This window comes from Mugil cephalus, chromosome 21 (genome assembly GCF_022458985.1).
Source record: "Mugil cephalus isolate CIBA_MC_2020 chromosome 21, CIBA_Mcephalus_1.1, whole genome shotgun sequence".
NCBI classification, from domain to species: Eukaryota; Metazoa; Chordata; class Actinopteri; order Mugiliformes; family Mugilidae; genus Mugil; species Mugil cephalus.
In genome coordinates this window covers 13,522,297-13,541,943 of record NC_061790.1, presented here as the reverse complement: position 1 = coordinate 13,541,943, position 19,647 = coordinate 13,522,297, and the positions used below count along the sequence as shown (strand labels likewise).

The window sequence follows — 19,647 nt, the reverse complement described above, 5'->3', positions numbered from 1 at the left end:
TTCTTACTGGTCCTTCCTCGTACATGTCAAACATGAAACGTCGTCTCCACCATCATGGTAATGACTGCTGAAACCGCAGTGAAAGTTTTATATCCATCAGCACTGGTGAACACTTGTCATCATGCAGCAGCACGTGCTTGTGCTGGACTTAATTTTAGCGCATTTCTAAATTATCCGAGGATAACATTACCAGATGTAGCTGCCATCCTTCCACCTGTGCAACCACATGTATGAACAGAAGCCGAAAGTGAATCCATCTCTCATGTGACTCCCCTAACCTAACTCTTTTTCCTCTCTTGTTTCTTAATGTCAGCCTATTATGCTCATTTCAGTCTCTATTGTTTTATTCTGGGAGTCCACTGGAATAGCTTCGCATGATTCGCCGTTCAGGATTGTCCTTATTTACCTCATACTGCCAGCTATTCAGCCCCTCAGCAACAGTCTGGAAACAGGAAATAGAAGCTTCTATAGTTGTACCGTGGGTGTGCTGTGCCTACTGCAGATGACCCGACAAAAGTCATCTGTGAAGTCAGCTCTGCACGAAAGTAGCAAAAAACTTTGGAAAGCGAGTATCTGAAGACTGAACTTTTGGCTCCTGTGAGACACTACGTTATAGAGTACATCTGAAAAAAAAAAAAAAAAAAAGGCAAACCATAGCATGTCCCCTTTGCTGTGAAGACACTGCACCGCTGCAGGATGAGTACAGTGGTAGTAGTTTATACTTTAAAACACAGGTCTTTAACAGGAAAGGGGGTCTGCGGAGGTACTGCAGTGGGCTCGCAATTTCTTTGGTTGATTAGATATTTTTATATATATTTTTTTTTTAATTTCCCACCACAAACTAAAATTTCTTGAAATACACATTAACATGAATCCAACATATTTTAGTAAAGGGAATAGGGCAGAGCTTAATACTGAAAGCAAAATGATATATTTAGAATTAGAAATAGTACTAGGCTGACTTTTATACAGAACACATATAGTAGGTAGGGGGTCTCTATTTAATCTCTCCATCGGTTTGAGGGTCCTTGGCCTGAAAAACGTTGAAATACTGAATTAATGCAATATAGAGCACTCACCGCTGTAGGTGACAATACGGATGGTGGAGTCGCCTTCTCCGAAACGTGTGATTGGGGTGAGGCGCACCTCGTAGGATTCGGGCTTTATCAGCTCAGTCAGGTTATGCGTCATGAGCTCTCCTTTGCTGATTGTTCCGTCCACAGGGATCTCCTGCTCCCACCAGCGCTGGAGCCCCATCTAGATGGGAAGAACCACAAGAGATATGGGGTTATTAAAAAACACTACCCCTGCTTGCATCCCTACACAGACACACAAACGCTGTAGATGTAATCAGTGTGCAAAATTTTATTTCTATTTGACCTATTTACCATTAAAGTTCAAGGTATACTGTAAATATATCTCCACTAATGTGGATTAAACAAAACGATTATCCGTCTTAGCTTCCACATTCTTAAGCCTATGCGTAAGACTTTTCTCATGTATGTACACGTAAGTCCTCAATCTTCTTCTTTTGTATCTGGAGTATCAGAAAACTTCCTGCGTTCTGTTTTATTCTTCCTAACCATCCCAAGTGGTGACTTCACAGAACCCAGGTTACATAAGTAACTCTCATTTCTTGGCTACATCCAGGATCTACTCTGTCACTGTCCTTGTGGTTGCTGCCCTCTTCATTCAGCCCAGTAAAAAAAAACAAAAAAAACAAGCATTGCTGGTTGATGAAAAACTGCCGGTGCTCCAATGCGACAATGTCCCCGCAAGACACAACAAACGCTACAGAATACAGAGAGATTTTACGTCACACTGACTAGTTTCTTCCGCACTCCATGGACTCCTTTGGCAAGGGCTCGACGGTAACGAGATTTTTTTTTCTTCACAGCTACAGACATCCATAGAATCACCGCATGAGGACAGCACATACAAAGTACAAAGGACACTCTTCCGGGAACACAGCACTTACAGTACATGGCCACAACAGATACTTACGTAAATCCTTCACTATCATCATAGGATATTTCGTTTCATCTGCCAGATAATATCGTCTCTAAGCAGCAGTGTGGTTCGCAAACGTTAAAGGCCACGCAACAAAAACGAATTTCCCTGTATAAGCTGTGGATAGCAAGACGCTCATTAACCATATTTACTTTCAAAGCAGCTCATAGCATCTAAATTAAAGACTGCTATTAGCAAGCAGTAGTGGTATTTCTATATTAGCAGAGAGGGCTGCACTGTGCTTTATTCCTTTAAAGATTTTCTATAATGATGATCTATAATGTTGTGCACTGCCTTTACACAGGGTCCGCGAATGGGCAGGAATTTCACATCTTGACACGATGCACAGCTGTAAGCAAAGCTGTCGGTAGCTGACTGAGCTCAGGTATCACACGCACGAAAATGAAGTGCTCTTCATGCCTTGTGATACAACACAGCCCCTCCAAAATTCAAAGAAACAAAATGAGGGCTTGTTGCTGCATTTGCTGGGGAAACAGATGAGTAGGGTCTATTTTATCCTTGAGCATCAGGGAAAGAGCTACAGACAAGTTACAGCTTCTGCATTACAATTGCTCACTATATATGCCCAGCTCATCCTAAGGAAAAGAAGAAGAAGTGCGTTCCCAGCAGAGAGAGACAGAGATGGAGTGAATGAAGGTGTGATAGCAGTGAAGCAGAGTCAGCGTCTATGTGCGAGAACAATACCAATTAAGTAATTACTTAGAGCGTGGATGATCCGCAATTACGGGGTGCAAGTTTTCATCACCATTAGTTTGCAGGTAAATAGAGTGTTTTGTCTGTCACTGGTAATTGCAGATGGCGTGCTTGTCCCTACCTATACTTTGAAAATTTTAGCTTTCCTCTTCAGTACAAAAGGCATGGCGGTTAATTGCCATAAATTACACAGTGTCGGCCTGTAAATGTCTGTGTGTGTTGCGTGCGTTCGAACGGTCTAAAAAGAGAACATATCATTTTCAGAAAATTTGCTATTTTTCGGGGAGACCGAAAACAACCTTTCTACTCCAATTGTGTCGGCTTTCCCTGGCTACACACATAGACACGCACAGATGCGTTATTCCGGCAAACAGCATATGTTTTGTTTTGAATCTATATTCTGCTCCACTTTATGGCAGGGGTCAAAGGCCATATGCCAAACAGAGTGGATGTTTTGAATGTGTGGTATATATGACATGTGTATGTATGACATGCGCCACTGTGTGTGCTGCGTTTATGTGTGGTATTGTGTGCTGGTACTTGTACTAACTGTTTAGCTCTAAGTTGAATGTGTATGTAAGGTTATCTTGTACACATTTTGTTTGTTTATTCTATGTTTTATGTGGCACCACAAATGGAAAATAGCTTCAGGTGTACACGTCTTTTCTCTTTTCTTTAAAGGAATAATCTGACATACTGGAATTGGCTACCAACACATATTTCTGAGGCTGGAAGTACGTAAATGGAGATTCAAAACAAAGTTCAGACTTTAATGATCCACGAGGGAAATTACTTTGTTGCCGCACCTTCGTTGCACATAAAAGTAAACACTCATAAAAACCCCAAAAAAGATAAAATAAAAAATCTGTAAAATAGTAATGTTTTACTAGCTGCTGAATTCTTATTTTGAACTGTGATACTCTGTCTAATCCTAATGAAATGCGTTGAAGGAACTGAACTTAATTTGTATTTGGAATATTGTTCTGTATTTTAAATGTCAATTTTGATTTGTATTATGTGTAGATTTGACTGTGGTGAGTAACTAATGGGGATCCATAATAAAACAATAAAGCAATGCAAGCACATACTGTCCTTAAACTGAATAAAAAAAAGGCCTAGGGTTTTTAGTCTGTACCTTTATTAAACAGTTTTTTACACTCAAAATGTATTATGACCGTATTTTATGCAAATAGACAAAATTACCTGCTTATTCAATCTGCGCTCACATGTGTTTTTTGTGCACTAAAACAATCTTAAAAATGTGAACTTTTCATGAGAAAAACTTGAAATTCCACTGGAAAGTTCAGTCAAGTTAAGCTCATATACACGATATTTCAAAGCGCTTAGTCTGAAATGGGTCTCCAACACAGAAGACGAAAAAAAGATTTCTTCACACAGGAGCAATTAAATTAAAAATTCTCCAAACCGGAGAACATTTGAAGCTATTACCTGAAAAGAGGAATTGTGTGCTTTCATTTTACCAGATACAACAAAACTCTGGACAAGGAGGGAGTCTTGCCATACCAACAACATTCCTGACCAAGGTCGGTTACTTGGTCTGAAAAACAGACACAAAATACATTCAATTATTAATATAGAGCGTCTTCGCTGTGTTATTGTTTTTTTTTTCTTCTTTTGACTAGACCAGACTAGAGAACTAGACCCAAGAAAACACTTGCTTCGTTGCTGTTGGTCAAACTGAACTTGACCCTTGCATTTTTTTTTTGCATCTGTTGCTGGTTTGTGGTGTTACTAGAAGTGATTTTCCCAACAAAACTAAAATCATCTTGCATGTGGCTTGGGTTTGGGTGCAGTTTGGTGTAATAGTATAAACAAAAACATGCCAAATGGGTTTGTTCGCCAGATTGTAATGAGAGAAATTGTAATGAGAGTTGGTATGAGACCTCACTGTTGTTGCCAAATCTCCACCACATGCTGCTTTCTTTGCTCATGTTCAGGTCTGGTGAAATACTGTGTGTATACACCTAAGTATTATATATTAATTTAATATACGCTGATCAGGCGTAACATTATGACCACCTTTCTAATATTGTGTAGGTCTTCTTTGTGAATCCAAACCAGTAGTGACTCATCAGAGAATGGACAAGGGTCTTCTGAGGGTGTCCTGTGTTTTTCTTTTAAGTTGTGTCTAAACCTGCAGGGGATGGCTGCTCCCATCAAGAAGAGTCATTGCTATGGGGTGAGTGTGCTTGGTCTGGTCTAGGCGGGTGCTACATGGTCGTACTTCCCCTCAGTGGTTTTAATGTTGTGGTTGATCGGCCTATGTGGGCATATTCAAAGAATACGTGTGCGTGGTAGAACAGTTTGGAGGCCTGCGTCACATTAAAAATCATTTAATTGGGAAAAGAATGCCTAATATGGACTGAGACTGGTTTGTGTGTGTGTGTGGGTCCCAAAGCTCCAGGCAGATGGAGGCGTTAAATGCTAGTCTTGGCAAAAACTGCCTCAAACTCCAAATGAACAAATGGAAGCAAATAGTTCATTTTTTCTCGTATCGAAAAGGAGGGCTTAAACGCGCAAACCAAGTAAAACTTCATATGCTGCTTGAAAAAAGAAAAAAACAAACAAAAAACATTTAACTTTGCAGTCGTTTTGAATCATACACATACTTACTGGCTTATGGATTTTGCACCTTTGTTTTGATTCCTATTAATGTTCACCAAATCCCCGCGTCTGCACGCAATTAAGGTTTCTGTTTACATCCCATTACCTTTCATGCCGCACATTTTCCCCACAGAGGCAGAGTGCCGTATTGATTTAATTTCATTTGATTGCGACGGCAGTTCATTGGTGTTCTTTTTTGTTTTTTTTTTACGGCGACTTCAAAAAAAAACTGCAGGATTGATCAAAGCGACAGCACGAGGCAAAGGAAAAATGGGAATAATCAAACTGACGGGGCAACGTTTGACGAGTGCTGATCCACTGTATATTGCCTGCATGTAATTAGTATGACTTCTATTGATCTGTTGGCACACGGCGACTTGTGAGATCAATTGAAAAAAGACAAAAAAAAGGAGGAGGAGGAGGAGGAGGAGGATGTAAGCTGGAAAATAAAAAAGTTGTAGGGATGGGAGACAGGCAATCAAGCTTCTGGGCAGAGGTGGGAGGTTTTGAAATAGCTGGCTACAGTAAAAAAACAAAAAAAAAAACAAGGGCAGGCGTCACACCTTTCCACTGAATCCCTGACAGGTGCGGTGATTTGTGTTTTGTGTACATGCCTTTCAGCCAGAGCTTCATTCTAATTTCCCCTTCAGTCAAACCGTCTCTCAGGAGGGCACTGGACGGTAGCACAAAGCAAACCATTACAGAGGAATGAGGCCTACCAGCTCTGGTTTTAATTCAGAGGTAGTGACAGAAAATGATAATAATTCTCAGGGAATGGCAGGGGAGCTGGTGCTGGATTTATAAATAGATTGTAGTTGTGTCGTCCACGTGTTAGAGCTTTCTAAGCCCCTTATTTTCACTACCTTTTCCTGCTCTCTGTTTCCAGCTCTTTCCTATCATAAAACATTAAATAAAAAACTATTATCAATAAGTCGATACTAAAAGCTCAACTATTTTTTTTATTGTCAACCTGTAAAGGAAATTGTCTTTTCCCACAAGCAAAAAAGCAAAAATCTCTTTCTTGTAATAGAAAGGAATATCGGTTGTTATGCCTCAGAGGAAGGAAATAATGGCCAAATGGTGCACCCTCTTGAGATATCAAGACAAGAAGGTGGAAATTAATTAATTTGGCCACGCACAGGTTCTCAGCCAAAACAGGACGACGATACACCCTGTTAAAGAAACAAACGCGGAGGAGATCGGGCTGTTAATGTGATTTCTGAATAACGGGCGGCGCGTTGTAGCGCGGACGCAGACGTCATAATCTTTTAAAAGAAAAACGCGCACAGGACAAGCCGGGAGAAGGAAGAGCGCATGTGTGCGTTCCTGGCGAGTTTTCAGACAAACGCCTGGCAAGCGCAAACACAGGCTCAGCAAGCACAACATAATTTATTACCAAACAGACCGACTGAGATAGTCGACAGAAAAATCACTGCGCCACACAAACATAACGGGTTTAAATGTGTTTTCAAGCTCCGGTTCCTTGCGGGTGTAGTGTGAAACAAACATGAAATTATATTATTCATTACAAACACAACTGTCAGGGTACGCTCGCTAATTCTGAGCGCAACTGTGATGGATTTACTACTGCAGCCTAAGCTACGTTTTTATTTTATTCGTTTTTTTTTGTTAGAATATTCCTTCTCTTTGTTTGTTTTTTAATACGCTCCCAAATGGCAGCTCTGTGCTGCAATGCAAGGCAATGGTACATTCTGTAGCGTTAATGGAGCAATTTCAGCAATTCAAATAAACAGTTGGTGGCGCCGCAACTGCTTCTGTAAATAAAAAAAAACAAACTAAACGACCAAATCTCCACATTGCCATGGGGGTGGAGGAGAGAAAGAAAGAGAGAAAGAGAAAGAGAGGGGAAGGTACGCATTGATTGCCAAAAGAGAAAATGCAACCATGCCATCCATCAATGCCGCCTGCTTGTCATCTGTGGAGTTTACTTGAGAAGCGGAGAAAACAGGAGCTATGCCGTGCTATTTCTCGCTGCGGGGTCCCCTTACACTCCTCAAAAACTGAAGCAGTTGGTGGAAAACACAGAATACACTCGGCTGACTGCCCCTGAAAGGTTCTCTGTGATTTCAGCGGGCCCGCAAAGGCCCACTCACGTCCTCAAAATCTGTACGACAAGACAAGACAAGGCGATAAACTGAGGCTTAGGATCTTGTCGTGTCAGTGGAAAATAAGAAGAGAGAGAAAACTGTGCTTCTGTCACATGATTAATTTGGCAATAAGAAATGTTTTTTACTGCCCCATGGAACAAAAAGACGGAATTCATCTATGAGGGTTTAAAAGGAATATGATCAGGACCGATTCTGGTCACGATTGTTATTGTTCCTAACACACATATTTCACATTTTCTGTGAATAGAACAACAACTAATAGAAAGAAAACATGCAAGCACTACCTGTCTGATGCCTAGTCTGTAGGCAACAATACGGTCCACGGCGTTGGGATTCATCTGAGTCCACTGAAGCTTGAAGCCGTAGACTCTGGGTCTGTTCTGCCACAGAGGGCTGTAGGTGTCATAGTAGAATTCAGGAGGGTAGGCTTTGCCTAGAAAGAGAGAGAGAGCAAATTAATCACTGTCACTTTGTAGATATTTTATATTTATGCTCTTTAAAATATATATACACTGGAGGATGCTTGGAAATCAATCAAGGCTACTTAAAAATTCCTGTATTAAAGAAAAGGCTTGGTTAGGCTGGAGTATGATGCTACCACCTCCGTGCCAGGAGACTGGTAACATTTTTCAAACTCTACATCCCAAAAATGTTTTCAAACTGAAGCTAAGAGGTTTTTTGCACTTTGTAAAGTCCTAATTAGACCCATAGAGATTATTAATATACTACTGATTCAATAGCACTGACGTGTATACTGAGCTTTTTGCGTAAAATCTGCAGTGTGCCTCTTAATGACTGGCTTAAACCTTCTATATTAAAGAAGCACGTTATTGCTAATGACTTACACCCAAATGACTGCGATGGATCCGGGACGAAGTGTTTCTGTATGTGTGCATTTGAATGTAAACAGCGACACTGACATAGTTGTTATTGTTACTACTTCTTTACATCTCAAAGAGTCAGAGTTATGACAAGATTATTCAACTTTAATTCGTTGGCTTGCATGCGCCGTGGTTTATTTTCAGCACGATGCAGGCACACTCGAGCACTCGAGCGTAAATTTGAGAATGCGTAAATATAAACTTGTAAATATTTCATTTTGTAGCGTAGTGCTGCTACTTTTATGTCATAGAGCGCCAAATTATCATGACAAAGATATACAGTGTCTCTTATCTTGTGTTTGTTCTATTTGGATCAGCTCTATATCACACTCCTTGTTGTCTATGCTATGACCCAAATTTCCACTCACAGATCATTACAATTTCATCTCATGTTAGATGATATAGACTACTTTCATGGCACTGAATCAAAGCATTTATTCTATAAATGCAGCCACTGTGTGTATACTGCAAGTGTCTGGCGTATGCGGCGTCAGACGTAGAGCAGCTTAATCCTAATTTACCTTCATTCTACATTCCTTTTACATTAATGTTTAAACAGTAATAGCATCTAAATAACATCAGACTTTAATGTATCTGAAACCATAACAAACTAGGTGTTGCACTGGGTTCAGACAACACATTTTTTATGTCTAGAAAGTTTTTAATATTCTGCAAAATGAGAGATGGGTTCATATTTTATTTAGTTGACAGGTTCTAGTTGATTTCAGATTAAAAGGTAAAAATCAAAAAAGAAAAACAACATAAAAACAAAATGAGGCGGTAGACTGATGTATCTGACCCGATTCTAACAAATACCAAGGTTTTTACTGATGTACTCTAAGAATGAATCAGAGGTTGAGGATCTTTAATAATAGAAAACTATGTCAGTGATTGTGGCTATCTAACATCTGGGTTATTTTGGTTAAATCTTCCAGGGATGCTTGAATCATACCTGAATGGGGTACAAAAAGGCCTTTAACATTAACATGATAACTAGCTAATATAAATGAAAACTGTGAAACCCACGTATGTTTAAATTAGTGTGTTTCAGTGTGATGCTCTCCTTCCCTGACATTTTGACAACACTTATCTAGTAGCTGCTTCATTTTGTATTCTACTGGCCAGTCTGCTCCCACAGAAAGCTGCTATGCACACACACAGTTGCTTGTTGCCGTGACAGATGGGTGGGAATTATATGCGGCGTGTGGATTCTGGATCACATGTCTACTATGTTTTACAGACAATCTGACAAGCGGACAAATACAGGAATATCGGGTTCGGTACACAGAAGAAACCTAGGAAAAATGTGAAAATTGGCAGGTATGGCTAGAATCACAAGTATTTGTACAACTTTATACCTCAGTTTTTGACAGCCGCACAAGTTTCTCATGCATGCAAAGCGTCGGTACTTCGCATTGACATGTTTCCCTCTTCTCTGGTTCTGATATATTTACAACTTTTGAAGCAGCTGCGGCCAGATCCTATGTGTCTGCTCAGTGTCCCGACCTTCAAAACGCCTGCCAGTGCAAATAATTTTATACAGCTGTATTAGAACCACTTTTTTTTTTTTTTTTGGAATTGGTAAGGATTCATTTTCAACACAATTGCGGCATGAACTGAATAAATCTTTCAGGTTTCCAGCTTCCCAGTCACAGATGAAAGGCGATTTCTGACAGCTGCAGAAGGAGCTGGCAGAACACTGCCGTTTAATCGAGACCCTGAAACAAGCTCGCGAGATGACCTTCCAGGCGCAGAATAGTAATTCACCTCAATGACACGTTGTTGTGTTTGTCCCCCTGCTATTTGCGCTTGTTTATTGAAGGCTGACAATACCCAGGGCGGATGATTTTTAATAGGCATGGAAAAGACAGTAGAGCTGCCATTGTTAGCTCAAACAAAAGGAGCAGTGGGATTTGATGTACCCACGTGGAGATTCAGCAAGTAGTTTGTGTATGTCAGAAAATTGGATAAAACCTGTCAAGTTAGTTTACTTCGCAGATGAATCATAATAGCATTGTTCTCTTAAACAGTTTTAGAGGTCTCCTGGGTGGCTCCCTGGTGGCTCGTTGGCGCGAAAAGATCGAGGAACCACTTGGTCTCCTCTGATGTGACGTTAACTACGACTCTCAGGGGGTGAATAAATGGAGGATGGTGAAGGTCAGAAGTTCAATGAGTATGTCTGGTCTTGATTTGCTGTGCTCTTGCATATAGTAGATTACTGAACTGTCACAACCAGACACAACTTATTCCTCTGTGGCTTAGACCTGTTTTTGTTGTACAAAAACTATTAAAGACACACCCGTGAGCTACACCGTTGCACTGGGTGACATCTTTATTTTGTGTCAGTTCCACATACAGCAACCGGTTGCTGTAAATACTCACTGGAGAACCGAATATGTTTTATGCACAGCAGAAAATAGATCCAGACAAAAGCACTGCTAAGTCCCGTTTGGTGACACTTGATAAACACTGCAGAGCCCAAGTGTTTTAGCACATTACTTTTGGAACAACTATATATCTTGGAGCAGTCTTTAAGAATTCAGTCTTCAGTGCTAACCGTCAGACTTGTGGCTGCAGTGTTACAGAAACGCTCAGCTTAATAGTATTTACAGTCATGTTGACAGCTGACTATAAGACAAGTATAGCAATTACATCAGCCTCAACCTTAGTGGGGAAATCATAGTTGGGGGTTGGTCGACTTTACTGCTGGGTCATGGTGCTTCAAACAGGAAGTCGACTACGGATGCCTCCGAGAAGACAGGTGAGGAGCCTTAGCAGTGGAACGATCCAAGCCTCTGAACGGCAGTAACACTGAGAAGGAGGCCCCACCGGTGCACTGGTGAATTTCATTTTCTCACATTAACAGACCTTTAGCTGATATACAAGGAAAAGGCTTCAGAGATATACTATATTTTTAATCACGGCTACACTCTCCTGTCTCGCCGCATGCTGTGAGGTACTATTAAACACTATTGATGGTCCTGCAGTGCACAGTATTGATAAACCCATGTGTTTATGTTCAGTTCTGTTGTGCGTTCAAGCTTCAATAAACTTGCAGAAAAGTCTCCGTAGCTTCCTTTATGTGAGCCGCTACAGTGTGTATCCATGACTTTCCACTGTGTTTTTATGTCCACATATAGTCATTCAACCCCTACTCTCCGCCTACACTGAAGGATTATTGGAATTCAACCATCATGGAGGTTGACACACCTGTGTTCAGTCTTCCAACAAGCCAGCAGAGCACTATTCCTGGGTAAAAGGGACCGTTAGTTGTATACACACATGGACAAAATTGTTGGCACCCTTGTTGGCAGCCACTGAAATAAACTTGACACTAACAAAAGTAATAATAGAATTTTCGGAAAATGAACTAATGGAAATCAGACATTGCTTTTGAATTGTGGCTCAAAAGAATAATTTAAAAAAACAAACTAATGAAACTGGCCTGGACAAAAATGATGGCATAACGTAATATTGTGTTGCGCAAGCTTTTGAGGCAATCAAGTGATTTCTCTAACTCTCAATGAGATTTCTGCACCTGTCCACAGGTACCTTGGTTCACTCCTGGTGAGCAAACTGCTCCGGCTGTCTAAGCTTTGAAGGGTGCCTTCTCCAGACTGCTTGTTTCAGCTCCTTACACAAATGCACAGTGGGATTGAGATCAGGGCAATTTTGTCCATGTCTGTAGTTCGCCAACGAAAAGGTGGAAAAAATCTAAAAATACATAATGAACGTCAGACACAGACTACATAGGTATTAATAGTTGGAAGTTCTACGTGCAATCAGGACCAGAGCAAGGACCAACAACAGCATAAATGTATACACAGGCCTACATACGTATATGTTCAACATAGCCTGCCATAGCCAGACTCATCAGAATATGACTGTTTGGATTTTATTATGGGGCATATTTCAACTGTTGCAGTGAGACAAAACTGAACAGAATGAGAACAACAAATAAACTGACGTTTACTGAGTGACATATGTCATAATCACTGTTTACTGTTCCTCCGTTTAGTTATTTCACTGTACAGTATCTTGAACGACCGGTGCAATAACGGAATCTAAACATCTTAATCAACTAAATGGGATTTAGTTTTCTTGATACATATGACTAGATCACTTATAGAGCCCATCCAGACGGATTGATTGGCTGCCACATTTCCACCAGACATAAAAACCTCTACGTAGCATCAGCACAGTTCCAGTTTAGTGCCATGAAGAAGATGTGAGTATCTGGCAATGCAAAAAGGCAGTAGATTGTCATAAGACGCCGCTGAGTAGAATGGGACTTAACGAAAAGTATTGTCGAATTTCAGTCAATTCCTTTAATTGCACCGAGTCAAGTCTAAACAAATCTAAAGTGGGTGAGCGCCTTTTTAATGGTGGAAAAACAAGATTAGAGATTTCATTCGCCCTCTAACCAGTTTGATCAATTCTCATAATCGCCCATGATAATAAGTCAAAATCAACGCAGCACAAACAGAACGTTTTGTTCTGCATTTTAGACAATAAATCAGGTTAATGGTGCTTTGGGCAGCCGACTACAGATCACTTGGCCATTACATGGATAAAGCTATTTAAAATACAATATTTTGATGTAGAGGGGAAGGAGGGCTCATTCATCAGCCTGATACAAATCATTCTGAGAGGGAGAAAAAAAAACAAGTTCAGGCAAGAAAACTTGTCTTAATAATTAAACAGTGTAATTTCTCTCTAAATGTTTCGTCGTTCTCATGGAGAAACACGTGGAAGTGTGAGGAAATGTTTTCCTGAAGGTCACCAGACTGCAAGGTAAACCTTTCTGTCACGAGTGACGACGGCATCGCACAAACCGATCGTGTCTTGCTGAGATGCTAATGCGACCAGAAAAAAAACAAAAAAAAAACAGATTTTCCAACAAAGAAATAAATAAATAGGCAAGGATAATTACTGTCTGCACTTCACTTGGCACTGTTTCGCTGTATAGAGCCAGCTGTGTTTACAGTGTAGTGTAGAGCAAACGTTACATAAGCCTGCCTGCCTGGCTGATAGAGTCACATTTGTTCATGCAGTTTATAATATATAGTGAGGCTGATAGTGAAAAGAGGCGACGGCAATCTGAAACAGAGGAAAGGAAGACAAGGTTAATTAAAGTGACTCACATCATTGTATGTTTTGATTAGTTTCCTTAAAGAGTGCCACAAAAACTCCGCTTCAGGAACGCATGAAAAGACCGTATTCACTCCGTCTGAGTGCTCATTGTAAATGTAGCCGTTTTTTTAATTGACAAAATACGCCAGTGTTCAAACTCTTCTATTGCGACCAATTGATCGTCCATTTGAAACTGCATTTCAAAGAGCTCATCCACAAAAAAGAAACAAATTTGATCACGAACTTCCTCTGAAATATGTACGACATTAATGAAGCACATTACCTAACCCACATCCCTCGCCTCAAACATACAACCTTGGGTGGGAGACGTCGGCTTAATTGATTTATTTTTTTTTTGTAAGGCCTGTTTACCACAGCGTAGCCATCGCGAGGAATCATAAGAGCTCAAATGAAAACCCTTCAGGCAAGAAGTTGACCTTGTTTGCAGACTTCCTTCTCATTTCTTGAGGGTTTATGAACGCGTTTCATCTTCGGGAAAACACTTTGTCCCACCATATGCTAAGCGCTCGCTGCACGGCGGCTGGGTTGATGTATGACGCAGTCGTTCGTGGCAGACGTGACGCTTGAATATGGACGCACAGCTGGCCACGACAAACCAACAAAGGCTGTATGAACAGCTAACTGAAAAGGCTTTAGAAGACTCCGGTAATTGGCTGTTTTTGTCCTTTTGGGACAGAGAATAAAATCTCTACATGGCATTTTTATCCCTCGGGGGAAATGGCATTGAACTCTTAATGAGTCACTTTTACACCTACAGTTCAGCTAATTCTTTCTCAACTTCTCCCCTCGTCAACTAAGCAATTAACGTAAAGCAGACTGCTGTTGATATTAACAGGAACTGTGACTTCTGATTTCATGCATATTGATCAGAGTAAAAGGGAGGCTCATCTAAACCGACGTGTTTATGATACTGTTGTGATATAAAAGAAGCAGGGGCATAAAAAATAGGGCAGAAAAACATCAGAGCAGACTGTGCCCGTCCTTCAAGCCTGACAGATTTTTATTCTGATCACAGATAACATTATTCATACGCTGCCTTTTTACTCTGACTACAGCGTTGGGCATTACGACCAACAGGATCCATCAATGTCAGTACGTCTCTTTGAGCTTCACATACTTTTCGACATCATCCTTCAAGCAGCGAAGGGGTGAGGTTCAACCCGGGTGGACCGGCCACGGACGACACAGGCAGATAGACGAGTTCCTTTAAATCACCGAAGCCGAGGCACAAATCTTCACCGGAGACCAAGGCTGATAAGGTTTATAAATCCCAGAGTCAGAGCAGTGTTCAGGTTTGAAAGTAAAATCAATTTAGTTTTTGGCTTTTATTTAAAGATACGAAAATGACAAAAATATCGCATTAAAAGGATCCGATTATACCCGCTCAAGAAACGGCCCCCAGAGGCCTATTCATAACACCTCAAAGAGCCAAACAAACAAACATACAAAAAAATTAATAAATTAGAATGACATTAGCATAACTGAAAATAGATGACGGATTAAATGCGGATATATTAAAATAGACAGCCAAGAAAAAAGGAAAGTGAAATGAAGTGTGTCACTCTAAAAGCAAAACACTTCTTTATTTTTGGACACCAATGGGCCAATTACGTGGATCTGAAAGAATTTAATGAACAACTCACACAGTGCAGCCAACGGACAATCTGGACATCGTCCCAGAGAATTTACTCCTTCTCGTCTGATCACAACATACAACAGGTTTAGCGGTTCAAACTCCAGGATGTGCCATTTACCATTTACATATTGACTTTATGGTGATTGGACAAATGCAATGAACCTATTCTACACTTTATAAAGTTTAGCTAATTGTGCGACCTGTGAACTCAGTCATAAAAAGGCTGTTTCCTGAATAAATAATCCTGATGATTCCATAACAAATCAAAATGGATGAGTGGAACTGGCAGGAAATGGACGTTCAGTGATCAGAAGTAGCTGTCGAAGAAGCAGTTCGTACTTGGCACAGACATGGCACTCAGGTGAGCACATATGATCCGATCGCACATCCCCGATTAACATGAAAATCATTTCTGTTTGCGTAGCCCAACAGATTCACAGCTGTTAGCCGATGACATACAGCTATGCACTCCATGTGCCTTTTCCTCCCGTAATTAAAAACACAAAGCACAAGAAATGATAAAAAAAAGAAAGTATATTTCCTGGCACTGTTCAAATATCTCTCCGCTGTTGCACTTTTTTATGATTTAAGTACGACGTTGGATCTCAGTGCATCGTCACTGTGTCTCTGGTGCGTCCACACCTGTGCACAGGATGCTCTGCTAGCGACTGGATCTCTTGTAAACGGCAGGTGTGGAGGATGCCATTGAAAATCCTGATAAACCAACATCAACTCCCGATTCAGACACCTTTATAGAACTCTCGAGAACAGAATTAGGCAGCGGCGCAGTCAAAGAGCTGAGAAGTGCTCCAACAAAGCCACTTGAAGTTATGGCATGTGTAGGAGGCAGTTTCACGCTGGAGGCTGAATTTCAGAATCTCTTATCTCGTGTGCTTCAATGATGATTATTCCTCTTTCTTTTCTAAGCCGCGCAATCCTTTCAGATGCCGCATATAAGGTGCTGGTATATCCTTTCAAATTTGAGGCCTGAGTTTTCCATTGACCCGTGTTTGGCACTGTCGCTGCTTTCATGGGCGCTCATTTGCCGCCTACAGACCAGAAAATGAAATGAAATCAAAGAGGAAAAACAAGGCGGACGAAGGAAAAAGAAGTGTTTCTTTTTTCGCCCAACTCCATTTCCTCTAAGTAGTGTGATTTTCGGCATTAGCTGGAAAATCGGGGTTCCCACGAGGGGAGCACGGGCCAAAGCTCAGTGGTACACATTTCATCCCTCTGAGGGGTGTCTCCCCTGGCACGATTTAATGGCCAACTTGGCCATTACAGTCAGCTCACTGATTCCACAGATGTCCCGATGGCTTGGCACGCGGGCGTCCGCGCACGTGCGCTCACACACTCTCCTATGGCACGATGTTCTTTTCTAGGCGAGAGCATTTATATGTGCCTAGGAATGGCCCCATGCCCAACTTTGTTGTGTTTGCATGTGTCTGGCATGGTAGCGCGTATGGTGTGTGGCATGTTGACTGTATCTGCAAGTGGCTTTAGGCTGCGAAACCCCTGACTGATGTGTTTGTTGCACGTCAACGCGAGCCAAGAAATCCGGGAGGGAATATCCACTGAGGTGCCTACCTGCCTCCGTGAAGTGGGTAAACCAGGATCGTGCCTAACTGCATGAGCCATAACAAATATTTCATGAGTTTCGACTAGAGACGCTCCCACACGTCACACGGAGAGGAGCTCATGTGCACGTTCCCAACAACGGATATTTATTTCAGTTACACCGCAGAGCGGCGCAGGCATCGTGGCTTTCGGGGGTTTCGGGATCACATTAAAATTAAAGAATAAGAGGTGGAGTTGGGGGAGCAGATTTCATAGATGATGGGAGGAACCAAAGTGGATTTTCTGCACCATGCTCTTGCACTCATGGGGGTTGCTAAAAGAGCCTCCATACCTTTGGCAAACGCCGAGTCCAGATGGTGGGAATCTGGAGCAATGGGCGGGAGGGAAGGAGGGATGGAGGATGAAAGGGAAGGGAAGAGTGGAAGTAGAAAGAGGGAGGGAGCGCGAGCGAGGGAAGGCAAAAACCCCCGAGCTCGGCTGAGAAAAACAAACGGCTGCAGGGGACTATCTGCCTCTATCTCTCTGCTCTACCTGTTTCAGCAGGACGGACTGATTTATGACACGCGCAGGAGGACTGTTCTCTCCTCTCTCTGCAGGAACGCTGGAGCGAAAGGAGGACATAAGAGAAGGACCTTTAAAGAAAAAAGATGAGCGCCGGAATGATTAGAAAGCAGCGTGAGACAGAGAGAAATGGACAATATCAAAGAGGAGAGCAACCTGTGGCACAGGATCAAAGTGACCAGATACTCCCCACTGTGACCCCGCGACTCCCATCTCTAATGGGAGGTCTGAGAGATTGAAACCTCGGCCAAAGTTCCTGTGGTCACCCTCCGTGGCCAAACTAATTTAGTCCTGTCATAACAGCCAGCTAGAAGATGGACATTTGGTGCTCTTGATGAAAGAAAGGGAAAAAAAAAATCATAGAGGAAAGAGGTTAACGGGGAAAAAGCAGACCTGGTGGACATCCAGACTGACAATCTATGATTCCTTCCCCCTTCAGTCGCCTTTTAAACGAACTGTCTGTCACACATCGAGACAGACAAGAGCACTGTTTCATGCTTGATGGGCCAATTTCAGCTGTCCAAAAACACATTAATTACCCGGTGAGAAGTGCACCGAGGAGCTCGCTGTAGATATACAGATGTGCGGTAAAAGCGCGGATGTACGATGACCAGCCACCGAGCGCGGCTAGGTGCCTGAAACACACCGGCAGTCCGTATGATAGCACTAATACCCACTCATGTGTCTCTCAGAGTGCCAGTGAAGTGTGGCATATTTTCTGACCTGTAAATTAAAATAATTGACCGTTCCATAAAGCCCAATTCTATAAATAGATGGGCAAACCACGGCTTTGCGCAGCTGCTATATACGCCGAAGCAATGGACACGTGGGCTGCACTAAGAAAGACTCTTTGTGTGTAAAGGGTCTGAGGATAATGTCATTCGTTTTATGCTTTCAGGAACAAAACAAAGATGTGAGAAATAAAGCAGCGGAATGGGATTCAATAGAGGTTTGGCTAATGAGTTCAGACGAACAACCCAGCTCTATTGTCGGGGCTAAGGGGTTCATAGTACCTTGTTTTGTAACATTATACTGTGTGATACACTACAAAAAAATGTATTGTGTAGTGTTTCTGTGCCGTTCATTACAGGGTTTGGTGAAGTCCACACTCCAGTGATGAAACAATAAAACATGAATCTAACCAGTCCTGATTGTGCTGCATTCTTTTAGCATCTTCTGTAGCCATCACATGCGTGCTTAGGATCCTTTATAGGATCTGTGGTTGAAAATGTATCAAGGAGCTAATGAATCTCCAGCTGATAGACACTACACTTGTCGGAGCAAACCTGAAGTTTCAACAACCCAGTTCTCGCATGATAAAAACCATATAACTGAATTTTGTGGAGCAATAACAGTAATACCAGCAGTTCAATTCAATTTAACTTACAGTTGTGAGTAGTCTCTCGTCTCTGACTGAAAGGCGGCACACAAAGAAGTCCTCCACACACCCGGGTCACTATTAAATGTATCCCTGAACCCTATTTAGAGTCATTTAGGGGATTTATGAACAGTGAAAATGCATCAAGAAGCTAATGAGGCTATCTCCAGCAGATACCATCTACAGTTGTTGTTGTTGGTTTTAACAACCAGTTTAATCAACTACACTTTAAAACTTAACCCACAAATAAATCCTCCATACTTTTGGGTTTTTAAAATGTCTATTTTTGATTTGAAGCATAGTGTCAAAAGTCAAAAAAAGAACTCACATCTATCACTAACAAGTCAGTATTTATCCATTTTTTGTTTCAGCATTCTAATTAGAATATCAAATGAGCAAATGGTGCACATGTTTTCAGTCTAAGACCTTTAAAAGAAGTGTAATGTCGCTGCGAAAACGAAAGGAAGAAGTAACGGGGCGTAACAACAGTCAGTCTTTACCTGTAACCTGGAAGGTGCATTTGCCCGCGCCGGCCTCGTTGATGACGTTACACGTGTACTCGCCCCAGCCGTCTCGATTCAAGCTGCGGATGGTGTACTCCGTCTCGTCCCGCTGGGCGTCGAAGGCCCCGGCGTGGAGCAGCCGGTTGGACAGAAGCCACTCGAAGCGCAGCACGCGGGAGGGGTGGGCTCGCAGCACCCTGCAGGTCATCACCACCGGCCTCCCCAGGCCCTGACGCATCTCCATGTAAGCCGGCTCCACCGTCGGAGGGTCTGAGGGAGGGGGGGAGACAGAGACGCTCAGGCGGCCGACATTACGTAGGGGGGAGGAAAGCGTGTCAAGGATGTGAGCGCAGGGGAAATAAGACCGAATGCAAAAACTCTGCTCTGGATAAACAGGGCGAATAAATGGAAGAAATGGAAGAAAGAGAGCGAGTGGGAGGAAGGTGAGTTGAGATCTAAGCAAGACAAACGCTATTCA

General features: G+C 42.0%; 1 protein-coding gene across 2 annotated transcripts in view; it reads right to left on the bottom strand.

The window, feature by feature from the left end:
- LOC124999039 (MAM domain-containing glycosylphosphatidylinositol anchor protein 2-like) overlaps nucleotides 1-19,647 on the bottom strand; it is a 177,454-nt gene that overhangs the window by 30,741 nt on the left and 127,066 nt on the right. For both annotated transcript variants that reach the window (XM_047573781.1, XM_047573782.1), the window contains exons 10-12: nucleotides 19,167-19,439; nucleotides 7,763-7,911; nucleotides 1,080-1,257 (exon numbers count right to left, since the gene is read on the bottom strand). In XM_047573781.1, the coding sequence (XP_047429737.1) occupies nucleotides 1,080-1,257; nucleotides 7,763-7,911; nucleotides 19,167-19,439 (600 nt within the window). The remainder of the gene's footprint in view (nucleotides 1-1,079; nucleotides 1,258-7,762; nucleotides 7,912-19,166; nucleotides 19,440-19,647) is intronic.